General features: G+C 36.9%; 1 protein-coding gene across 1 annotated transcript in view; it reads left to right on the top strand.

Moving 5' to 3' along the window:
* HMCN1 (hemicentin 1) overlaps positions 1 to 12,869 on the top strand; it is a 521,171-nt gene that overhangs the window by 266,246 nt on the left and 242,056 nt on the right. The window contains exons 21-28 of the mRNA XM_030873036.2: positions 469 to 628; positions 1,246 to 1,414; positions 4,448 to 4,575; positions 6,373 to 6,645; positions 7,618 to 7,713; positions 10,252 to 10,446; positions 11,431 to 11,561; positions 11,727 to 11,874. Of these exons, the coding sequence (XP_030728896.2) occupies positions 469 to 628; positions 1,246 to 1,414; positions 4,448 to 4,575; positions 6,373 to 6,645; positions 7,618 to 7,713; positions 10,252 to 10,446; positions 11,431 to 11,561; positions 11,727 to 11,874 (1,300 nt within the window). The remainder of the gene's footprint in view (positions 1 to 468; positions 629 to 1,245; positions 1,415 to 4,447; positions 4,576 to 6,372; positions 6,646 to 7,617; positions 7,714 to 10,251; positions 10,447 to 11,430; positions 11,562 to 11,726; positions 11,875 to 12,869) is intronic.

The following is a 12,869-nucleotide window of genomic DNA, read 5'->3' as shown; positions in this document are numbered from 1 at the left end:
TACCTCATCCTCTCCACTTTTTTTTTTTTTTTTTTTTTATAGCGGTACACGGGCCTCTCACTGTTGTGGCCTCTCCCGTTGCGGAGCACAGGCTCCGGACGCGCAGGTTCAGCGGCCATGGCTCACGGGCCCAGCCGCTCCGCGGCATGTGGGATCTTCCCGGAGCGGGGCACGAACCCGTGTCCCCTGCATCGGCAGGCGGACTCTCAACCACTGCGCCACCAGAGAAACCCCATCCCCTCCACTTTTAAGTAGCTTTGGAATGAAGGGGATCTAGTTTGGTATGAAGAAATGTCACCTTTGCATTGTTTGTTTAATTTTTCTTACAAAGAGCTTTCTTCAAATTAGCATTCTTTCAATCTAGTATTTTCCCCTTTAGAGATTTTTTTCTTCCTCTCTTTTCTTCCAGACATTAAGTCACTCCTTTATTATCTTAAAAAACACTTTTTGCTCTGTGTTGTTTTGCAGAAGGGCGAGCGGATTTCCACCAGCAGTGCTAAGTTTTCCGCAGGGGCTGACGGAAGTCTATATGTGGTGTCCCCTGGAGGTGAGGAGAGCGGGGAGTACGTCTGCACCGCCACCAATGCAGCCGGCTACGCCAAAAGGAAAGTGCAGCTGACTGTCTATGGTGAGAGCCCTCGGGGAGGAATGTTTTTCTTTGACGCTGTCTGTCTGCCAAAACTCACATTTCTCTCCCAAATAATGTTACTAGAGGGCTGTACCCCTAAAGTGAACTACTTTTCCAAGTTTATAGTTTTGTACAAAAAATGCATTTTTCCTGCCAACCAACATCTCCTCTACTTAGATTCTGATTTAAAGGGAGAGGAATTGTATAGCCTTTCGGAAAAATTTTATGGTGTTTTCCCAAGGAGTATGCTTATGTCACCCAACCCTCTTTAGAAACACCACTTAGTTAAAACAAAGCCAAACCTCAGCTATATCTTGGTTAGTGCTCTGCCTTGAGGGGTTGCTTTTACAGATGCTAGATTCCAAAAGGGCATTTCAGCTGACCTCTGCATTGTGTTCTGAAAGAAGGAGCTAAAAAGGAAAACTTTCTAGTCCTTTTCCTTTAAGCTCTCACGATGTGTGTTAATGGAAAGCTTTAGATACGTCCTGAGACTTTGGAACAAACAGCATCTTTTTGCAAATTACTGAAGAATATTAGTAGTCCCCATTTTAGTGTGAATTAAAGTGTGCTTTGTTTTCAATGTACTGTTTCCCTTTCAAAACTTGTGTTTATTTTAGTAAGGCCCAGAGTGTTCGGAGATCAACGAGGACTGTCCCAGGATAAGCCTGTTGAGATCTCAGTCCTTGCAGGGGTAGAGGTGACACTTCCATGTGAAGTGAAGAGCTTACCCCCACCCATAATTACCTGGGCCAAAGAAACCCAGCTCATCTCGCCATTCTCTCCAAGGTAGGGGACCTGGGATGAATCGAAACATGTGAAACATAATCTCTTGGGACAGGTGACTGTACTTGTTCAGGTTTTCAAATGTCTCAAAAAAAAAAAAAAAAACTTTTAAATTTGAGATAATTTACACGTACATTCGAGCCTACAGAAAATATATATACCTTCTAAGTCATTCTTTAATAGCAGAAATGCTAACACCCAGCTTTGACATAATTTCCCACTGGTGCATTCTACAAGGTAGTTATGAAAATGGAGTGGATTTGTATGTAGATCCTGGTTAGCGCAAAGTGCATAGTATAAAATTCCAGTAATCCCAGAGGAGCAATAAAACACAATACATTCTCTAATATCTAGGATTTGACTTTCATTAGATGACTTTGTAAAAATCTTCTTGATTGAACTTAAACCCTTATACAAATAAAGGCCCACTGAAACAATATATTTGATAGGCTAAGTGACGTGGAAAGCAGAATGCCAGAGCCCTTAAGAGCGCAACCTTTGTTGCCATGCTGATGTGAGTTTTAATTTACCTCCACCACTTAAAGCTTACCTGAAACTTAGGCAGTTTTTTTCAGTGGGCCTCTTTGAACCTCAGATTTCTTGTTTATAAAATGGGTATAATACCTGAAAGGATGATATAAGATAATGTACATTCCATATCCCGTCTCTGGTTCTCAAAGAATGGTAGCAATTACTGTTCTAACTCAACATCATGCCAGAAGTTACTGGCGGAATAAGAATTACAGTCTCTAGCTATTGTCTGTTAGACTTGTTGATGTATGGTTACGAAGCTATAAATTCATGCCACAGTAGTTTCCCTACCACTGGTGAGAAAAAAAGTAAACAATTAAGAACTACTTTACTATTTGTTTGAAAAAATATTTGCCTCGAATATTTTTGAATAGAAGAAATACCACATTTCAGATAAAGTTGAAGTTTCATTGTTCCCCTCCTCAGTCATAATCTCTTTTCTCCCTTCCCAGGGGCACAAACACTGACACAGACTTGGTGTATATCCTATGCATACATCCTTAAATAGGATAGAATATTGTTTTCTCTATTTTTAATTTTGTTTTGTGTACTTGTTTTCAATTTACCATTGTAACATGTTCTATATTATTATTCTACTGCTTGCTTTATTGAGTCAACATTTAGCCATTTTATACATATATTCAGTTTATTCATTTTAACTACCATATACATATTCTACATTTTATTTATACATTTCCCTGTGTATGGACATTCATGTTCTTGTTTGTTTTGTCTTTCTACATTTTCTTCTTTTCTTTTTCTTGGTTTTAGAAACGGCTTTTCAGGGAATATCTTTTTTTTTTTTTTTTTTTTTTTGGCGGTACGCGGGCCCCTCCCCGCTGTGGCCTCTCCCGTTGCGGAGCACAGGCTCCGGACGCGCAGGCTCAGCGGCCATGGCTCACGGGCTCAGCCGCTCAGCGGCATGTGGGATCCTCCCGGACCAGGGCACGAACCCGTGTCCCCTGCATCGGCAGGCGGACTCTTAACCACTGTGCCACCAGGGAAGTCCATCAGGGAATATCTTTTTATATCTCTCTTTGTATGCATATGCATGTTTCTTTGCGACTTGTACCTAGAACCCCAATTTCTAGTTAGAATGAATTACTATTTTCACCTTTGTAGACTGTGCTTAACTGCCTTCTGAAGGGGCATTCCTGATTTACCTTCCATCAACAGAATATAAGTGTACCTTTTGCCACATTATAGTCACTGCATGGTGTTAACTGACTTAAAATTTTTTGCCATTCGTCTGGATGTGAAATGGTGTCTTGCAACTGTCTTACTTTTCACGTGACTGAATTCTAGTGAGCCTGGAATGTTTTCCCTTGTTTGTTGGCCATTTGTGTTATCTGTGAATTGCCTCTTTAAACCTGCTGCAATGTACTGGTGACTTGTTTCTCTTTTTCTTATTGAATGTAGAAATTTGGTTTTTGTTCTCAATAACAATCCTTTGTTTGTTGTACGTGTTGAAAATACCTTCTCTCAGTCTACTCCTAGCCTTTCAGGTTTATGTATGGTGTCTGGTTGTACAGAATTTAAAAATTTCTATGTAGCTCAAGGTGTTAATCTATTATTTTTTTCGATTTCTGCTTTAGGAAGATCATAAACAGAACTCCAATGTTTTATTGCAATTTTTAAGTTTGTTTTCACATTTTGGATTTTAATACATCTGAATTTTTATTTTGTGTGTGGTATTAGGTAGTGCTCTAATTTTATTTATTTATTTTTCCCATGTGGAGAGCCACTTGCCCAACACCATTTTGGAATAGTCAGTCCTTTCCTGACTTTTTGTAACACCATCTCTGATATTGCATATTACATGTTGAGTTCTCATACATGCTTAAGTCTTTTTTTTGAAGGGGGGGGTTCCATCTTTAACTGTTTATCTATTTGTCTGTCTCTGGGCCCATAGCACACTTTATTTGTCTTAGCTTACGAGAAATCTTGATAGTAAGTAGGTCTATTTGACCCCCTCCCTGTTAAAGCTATTTTAGCACAATTAACATAATAACATTTTTATATGTAGATCTGGTTTACCTAACTATATAAGAGGAATATATTCAGTATATATCTGAGAATGGCATATGTACCTTTTTCTGCCTTTATTTTAGGATACTAAACTTTTAAATGAAGCATTGTAGAAAAAAGCAATAATGTGTTCAGAGTATATTTAAAGTTTATTAAACTATACATTTGCTTTGTAAAGTTGCAACTTAGCAAAGCAGAGAGATGTACAATTATTTGACGATGTCAGGCCCTTACATTAGATTTAAATGTAAAAGAAAACTGATTTGGTATTTGTAAGAACATCATACAGAGTACACAAGACAATTTTGATAATTATGAAAATTCCTGACTTTTAAGGTGTATAGAAATGACATTATAGATGGGAGAATGGTTTGAAAAAGAGCTTGCAGAGTAGTAATTTCACATTGAATTGTAGCTGCATAGGGGATATTTAAATCCTCATACTTTATGGTCTGCTCTCTGGTTTCTTTCTTTTAGACACACGTTCCTTCCTTCTGGTTCAATGAAGATCACTGAGACCCGCGTTTCAGATAGTGGGATGTATCTTTGCGTTGCCACAAATATTGCTGGGAACGTGACTCAGTCTGTTAAATTAAATGTCCATGGTGAGTTTTGAAATGAAGGCATATGCTATAGCATATACTGGCCACAGGGAGACCTATTGTCCCAGTTTCTTTGATAATTAACCTCAAATTGTATAGAGAGTAATTATAGAAAACTTTTCTAAAATCTGAGACTTGTGATTTTCTTTCAGTTACTCTGAAATCTTTATCTGCCCTCTGTAAACAACTCTCCCCTTTTTCCTCAGATGCACAGTATTAAAATTTTGGATCTCAATTTTACTAGATGTCTACAGTCACTTATGACTATTGTTGATACACCATAAAAAAAGAAAATGTGTTTAGACCGGTGGCTTTTTGTTGAAGTGAATGTGAATGCCCAAGGAAGAACTTCATAGCATATAAATGGTCATTTTCAATGTTTATAGAGCTCAGCCACTGAAAACATTCTGCTCCTGGGATTCTTTAACTACTTTAAAACTCTCTAGGTAGTCTGCTTTCTTCTCTCAATTTGCCATAGCCTATCTATTGATAATTACTCATTCATTCAACACATGCTTAGTGAGCGCGTACTGTAAGCCACACATTCAAATATCAGAAGAAATATTCTCAAATAGTTTTGACCTGATTTCACTCTGCGATCAGTCACTGCAGTAGCGTCCTCTTGACTGTGGGATATGAAATCCAATGAGAGTTCTGTCATTTACTAGCATTAGGCATATTACCTCCCCTCTTCTATATTTAATTTTCTCTTTCATAAAATGATGATAATAATACAGGCATATCTTGGAGATATTACTGTTTTAGTTCCAGACCATCTCAATAAGGCAAATATGGCAATAAAGTCAGTCACACAAATTTTTTGGTTTCCCAGTGCCTATAAAAGTTATGCTTACACTGTACTGTAGTCCATTAAGTGTGCAATAGCATTCTGTCTTTTAAAATAATGTACATACCTTAATTTAAAAATACTTTATAGCTAAAAAAGGCTAACCGTCATTTGACAATGCAGGGTTGCCGTAAAACTTCAATTTGTAAAAATTGCAGTATCTGTGAAGTGCAATGAACCAAAGCACAATAAAATAAAATAAAGTATGCCTGTACTATCAAACTTAAAAGTTTGTTGTAAGGGAAAACCTTTAGAATATACTGGTTAAATATTAAGTTTTAACAAAAGGACAGAGGAATGGGGTTTGTTAGGGAAGTAAAGTACATAAATTCTAATCATATTCTTATGAGTCAACTTGATTATAGTTCATAATGCTTGTATGTGGAACGCAATACTACTTGCCAGTGTTTTGATAAATTATCTCATTTAAATTTCTGAAGGAATGTAGATAAAGGGAAATAATAGAGGCTTTATCTTGATTTTCTTCTCTGAAGTTAACAAAAGCTTTTATTAGAAATATTTCGTACTGTCTGGCTAAACCTTCCACAAAGAGAACAAAAACTAAGAATACATGGAGAGAAATGCTTTTTGTTTTGCTCACTTACATGATAGAAATTAACTGGATTGCCATTTAAGAGGGCTTTAAACCTTAAGTTATTTACATACTATAAGAAATCTGACATCATTAAATGCTTACTTTTCCTCGAGTTTGGAATGAGGAGTTTTATATTCATTATTTCCCATAACCCTTGCAGTGTATTGGTATTGAAGAGGTTATTTTGCCTAGATTATCAAGGAAACAGCCCTCAGGAAATTCACTGAATTGCCCTAGATCACACAGCTAGTTAAGTGGCCTGAGCCTGGATGCCTCTTGGTAAGGAGCTCTCATTTAAAGTGAGAAAAGGAGGAATTTTTTAAAACTTGGATTATTAATACTCAGTTGCTGTTTCCAGTGCCTCCAAAGATACAGCGTGGCCCTACAGTTATGAAGGTCCAAGTTGGTCAAAGAGTGGACATTCCATGCAGTGCTCAAGGGACACCTCCTCCTGTAATCACCTGGTTTACAGGTGGAAGCGCCATTTTGGTTGATGGACTGCAGCATATTAGTCATCCAGATGGAACATTCAGCATCGACCAAGCTGTGCTCTCCGATGCTGGCATATATACATGTGTCGCTACTAACATAGCAGGCAGTGATGAGACGGAGATAACGCTACATGTCCAAGGTGATTTTTGGCCTAGGAAAATATTTGTACAGTGGGGGAAAAACCCTGGAGTCTATACAGAATATATAGTCTTGGATGGTCTTGGATCACTTTCAGAAGATTTCTATATAACTTTTATGACTCTCTAGTTAACTTTGAAAGGAGAATCATTCCAGAAAGAAACGAAACTATACATTACAAAACTGTTTACCTTTGAAAATGGAGTTGCCCTGGATGATGTAGACAGTGGAAACAATCCTAGATAAGTGCCCCACCCGCTATTTTTGGTTTGGAAGAAATTGTGGGCAGAGTGGGTTGGAGTAGGATTTACCTCACATTGGTAATTTGCACTCAATATTAATCCCTAGAAATCGACGTCCACTGTTCCCTGTAATGATGTAGGCCTTATTTTGAGGGTTTAAATATTAATCCTTGGGGACTTCCCTGGCGGTCCAGTGGTTAGGGCTCCAAGCTTCCACTGCAGGTTCGATCTCTGGTCAGGGAACTAAGAACCTACAGGCCACGTGTCACGGCCAGAAAAAAAAAAAAAAAAAAACGATGAATCTTTATTCCTTCAAGCAACAGGTGTTTATCAAGTTCCTGACAGGCGTCTGTCATGATCTGGGCAGTGAGGAGGAAATAGTGACAAAGGTAAAACACCTGCTCTCGTGAGCGGTTCTGTAAGTAGGCAGAAAGCAAGCAAGTACAGGTCGTGAGACGTGCTGTGTAGAAAATTAAAATAGGGTGATGCTCCCAGCAGTTGGCTACTTTAGATTGAATTGTCGTGTAGGACTTCTCTGAGGAGATAATGTTTATAGTGAAATCTTGTTGACTGGCGGGAACCAGCCATGTCCAATCAGGAGGAAAAGCACTCCTGTCAGAGAGGATACCATTGCCAAGGTAGGAATAGAGAAGCAGGTGTCATACTTAGCCTCAGAAGAGTTCGATATTGCCCAAGGAAAGCCTGTGATAATGCCTTTCTTTTTCTAACAGAACCACCTACGCTGGAAGATCTAGAGCCTCCGTATAACACTCCATTCCAAGAAAGAGTGGCCAGTCAACGCATTGCATTTCCATGTCCTGCAAAAGGTGTGGAATACTCGGACACATGGGCATTGGCATAATGTTGTATTCTTCCAGAATTCTATATTGAACCCCAAACATCATAAAATTCTACTTGTCAGTCCTCATTATAACATTTGGGCATAATGGAAACTAATCCCTCTTTCAAATAACAACTAGGTTGAATAGGTATTTTTCCCTCCCAGGTGTTTTATTTCCTTCACTGGAAATACCTTCTGTTTTTTCAAACTTGCCTTATCTAGCATGTTTTCCAGGTCGTTCATGCTTTTCCTGTTACTTCTTGTAGTTCATTGTATTTTTGACAAGAATTCTCTTTAAAATGTGACAGATAGGGCTATTCAAACTTTGCAAATTATCTCAGTCAGGGGTATAAATTAGGGCAATCCCCTTGTTTGTTCTAGATACTTCTTTTCTAAAAGCCTCTTTCTAGATTTATCCTCTACTGGTAATTCTGGAGCCGGGTTGTAACTTGGCTCTCTGATGCTTGTCCAGACTCCTTCTCTCCCTGAATTTCTGGGTTTTCTATCCCACCATGTTTCCTGGCAGGAGATTGTTATTCTCTCTCCTCTAGAGGATGTGAAAAAGGCACTGTCACTATCACCTTACTCTGGATGCCCAATAGATGGTTAAGAACATCCTTTCTTTCGCATATGCGTTCATCTGCAATGACTCAAATGAGTCTGTAGCAGTTCTGGCAAAGACCAAGCAGTATTCTTTTTGTGACCTCCTGGAGGGCTCCATGCCACTGGTAGCATTAGTGCTCCCACATGTAACTCTTTAACTCTCCTGTCCCTGGAGACAGTGGCAGTTGAAGGTCCTTAAGGCTGTCTCTGTTACTGTAGCAAGATTTTGCCTCTCTTAACAGCATTAAAAGAAAGATAACTTTAACAAGATTTTCAGATATCTAAAGAATTGTCAGTAACTATTCCTGGAGCCAGTGGGGAGGGAGGCAAGGCCTGAAGAAGGATCCTTGAGAAAGGTTTACGTTCAGCTGAGTTCTGTGGGTGCTTACTACTGATGGAGCCCTGCCAGTGGCACTATTGCTCAGTACTCTCCGCTGAATCCCTGACTCCCAAGCTGGCTTGGACTTCCCTTTTCCATTTTGAAATACCACCTCTTCCTAGTACTCTATTCTCACCGGGGATAGAATTCTTGAGTTCATTTAAAATAGCTAGATGCCTTTTCATTTTATTTGCCATGAATTTCATCTTGACCATGGTTGTTCTACCATTTAGAAATAAAATAGAACACAGTTTCTTTCTTTTGCTTGTTCATTTACTTTTTCATTTATTAACTTAACAAATATTAATTGAGAAGTTTGAGAACCACATAAAAGAATGAGTAAGATGTAAGGAAATGATTATAACCCCCTTTTTTCCTTGACAACATGAACAACTGCAGTCCATCAGTTTTCTCTTCTCTTCCTCATCAGTCAGCATCTTACTATGAGGATGATGAAATAGGCGAATATTTTTGTTTTGTTTTTTCCCATAAGTATAGTCATTTTATTAGTTCATAGTCAATCACAGTCATTTTTATAATTCCTTAACTCAATTTGAGTTTAACCTAAATGACACATTCTATGTATTCCTGCCATTCTCTTGTACTTAGATATATGACCATTCTTTAATATTTTTATTATGCTTTAATATAAGATTATTAGCCATTTCTTATACAATTATATTAATTTTATTGAATGTGCTTTTTTGATTTTTATAGAGATTAAGTAAAATGTGAAAGTACTTAGAATAGTACCTGGCACATTGTTTGCTAAATAAATACATTCTTATTATAGAGTTTACTGTTTGTCTATTTCAGGTACGTCCTTTTGGCTCCATTATGCATTTTAAGATGGTTTTTATCACTTTCATTCATGAGTTATGTAACTTCCATTCACTCTCTTGGTCATAAATAAATTGAGGAAAGCAGTTCTGCTCACTGCTTTCTCAGCTTTCTTTTCAGTATAAAAAGTCAAGAAATAATCTATTGCCCTCTGTTTAACAGAATGGGATCCCCAGAAGATGTGTGGATAGTAGACGTTCCTCATCTCTGCTCTATCAGGCCTGTTTAAAATGTGACTTATGAAGCATCATTTCTGTACATCATTTATGTACTCTGAGCAATCTTCATGTATATTCCTCTGATAGCATCTTGTTTTTGCTCTTCCTTTATTTTCATCCAAAAACTCTCCCCATTTCTAGTCCATTTAATTAATATAGCTTTTTTCCCCCACTAGCAGCATAAACTCACTCAAGAAAATGTTTTGCTTTGCTTACTGTCATCTGAATGTCTTGATAAAAACAACTTTAATCAAATTCTACACTACAAACCATACATCTTTTAACACTGATCAGGAATTAGAGGCATTAAATACCGTAATCTCGTCAAAATCCCATGCCAGGAGCAGTATCTTCAAAGAAGCATAGTACCTAAGGGTACATGTTATAATCATAACAAATTTTATTTCTCCTCAGGATATTTGCTATTTAATAGTGACTTCTAATTTTGTTGTAAAATATCACAAAGCTTTAATTTCTTATTTAGGTACCCCCAAACCAACCATCAAATGGTTGTGGAATGGTAGAGAGCTGACAGCCAGAGATCCTGGTATTTCTATATTAGAAGATGGTACATTGTTGGTTATTGCTTCTGTTACGCCATATGACAATGGGGAGTACATTTGTGTGGCAGTCAATGAAGCAGGAACCACAGAAAGAAAATATAACCTCAAAGTCCATGGTAAATACAGATAGAAATGCTAAAATCGTGTAACTGAATATGTGACATTTTCAGATTCTTTTATATATGTTATTCTTTCAGTCTAGTGTTATTTAATATTTATGTGAATAGACGTGTTATCGACCAGAAAAGTAGTGGTCTAACTGCCTTTATTGATTTATTTTTTATCACTGAAAGTTCAAATGGTAGAAAAAGATACAAAGTCAAAAGTCCCCTGGACCTGAGCTAAGCCATCTGCTTATCCTCCCTATGGGCAGGGAAAGTTGTTAGGTATATATGTGTGTGGATGTATCTTCCCAGAGATATTTTTATGCAAAAATGAAGAAATATGAATATATATTTCATCCTCTTTTTTTTACATACAAAAAGCATTTATAGTAGACCATTATATACATTACTCCACACCTTGCCTATTTCATTAAACACTCTATCCTGGGGATTATTCAATATTCCTAACTCTTATTTATGCCTACCTAGCATCCCACCATACCAAGATTTACTTAACTTTCTTCCAGTAATGATGAGCATTTGGTTTGGTACCATTTGTTTACTATTCTAAGTAATGCTTCAATGAAATCATGTATATACGGCACTTTGCACGTCAAAGGATAGTGCATTTTGAAATTTGATGGATATTGGCTTCCAGAAACACTGGGCAATATTCATTCTCATCAGCAAAGTAGTCTCACATAACTTGAGACTCTAGCAGTTTGCATTTTGAGTGGTATGTGAAATAAATAGGATCTCCCTTAAATTTATCCTTAATTCAAAACTCTAAAATAATAATTAAAGTAAAAATTCAATGAATTACTTATAAATATAGTGGTCAAGACTCTTCATTTCATAATAAAAGCTGTCTTAAGTATGACCAGCCTTTCTAGCTATCAAGTATCTCAGAATTTGCTTTCTAAAGTCCTTTGGAAAGAAACTTTGTATATAATATTTATTTAAAACTAGCTAACTACAACTTCTCACTTTTTGCAGTTCCTCCAGTAATTAAAGATAAAGAACAAGTAACAAATGTGTCCGTGTTGGTCAACCAGCTGACCAGTCTCATTTGTGAAGTTGAAGGTACTCCATCTCCCATCATTATGTGGTATAAAGATGATGTCCAGGTAAATGGAGACATCCAAATATGCATAGGTCCTTGCCTCTCCCTCTGAAGTAAATCATTCAAATGTGACTTTCTTATTAATAATAGTATAAAAATTTTACTTCAAATTTTAATTATGCATTTTTATTAGGATTGGAAATAACACTGACCCTTTTGGCCTTAAAAGGTGACTGAAAGCAGCACTATTCAGATTGTGAGCAATGGGAAGATATTAAAGCTCTTCAAAGCCACTCCAGAGGATGCAGGAAGATATTCCTGCAAAGCAATTAATACTGCAGGCACTTCTCAAAAGTATTTTAACATCGATGTGCTAGGTAAGGAAAACATTCTTTTAAAAAACTGCAATTCAGATGCATTTCTTATATAGGACAGCATTAACTGTATTAAAGAGTAAAGAGGTGAAAAATAAATTGATAGGAGAAATATCATTCATTTTATTCTATTATTATTTTTGTCTTTAATATTGGTTAATCAGAACCATGTGATATAGAAAGTGTATAGGTATTTGTTATTATCATATAGTGATGTCTATGGTACTGTATGGTACAGTATGGTACTGTCTTGTACAGAAAATACTAAATTACTGCTCTTGTTAGTTTCTCTAATGATGTGGTCAGGAAATTCTTTGGGAAGTAACTATACAGGATGATGCACAATAAAACTCATTCATGTTGCCAACATCTCCTAAAGCTGCTAGGTTGTACTTGAACTGAGGAAGGTAGTAAATTCGCCCTCCCCTGCATTCTAATTAATTCCTATAACTAAACAATCTCAGCCCTGATTCTAATTAAGTGGGGAGAATGCTGAGAATGGGTAGCAGCTGTAATAAATTGGGATTTAAAACATTTAAAATGTTTTAATCATAATCATAAAATTTCTATAAGTTTAGTTTGTGAGATTATATTTGCTTATTAAAATCTACTTTGTGATAAAATGACTTCCTTCCTTTTCAATGTTTTGCTCATTGAAAGGGCATATGATTTGTAAGTCTGGAGTGGAAGTGAGGTCTGGGAATGATGCTGCATTAGAATTACCATTCGTAAACTGCTAAAACATAAAAGTTCTCTCTCTCATAAGTCTTCTCAAAGCCTGAGGTACTTTGAATTTCCTCTGCTAAAATTACCATTATTGTATTTAAGTATAGGTTATAAAAACAAAGTGATCTTTTCTATCATTAGTCTCATTGGCATTATTTCTCTTGGCACTCATTTACTCTCATGACTTTGACTGCTGTCTATGCACTGATGACTCCCACATTTTTATCTCCAACTCAGACTTCTTCCCTGAGCTCTCAGGTGATATTATCTGC

This window comes from Globicephala melas, chromosome 1, assembly GCF_963455315.2.
Source record: "Globicephala melas chromosome 1, mGloMel1.2, whole genome shotgun sequence".
NCBI classification, from domain to species: domain Eukaryota; kingdom Metazoa; phylum Chordata; class Mammalia; order Artiodactyla; family Delphinidae; genus Globicephala; species Globicephala melas.
This window is presented reverse-complemented; position numbering and strand designations above follow the sequence as displayed.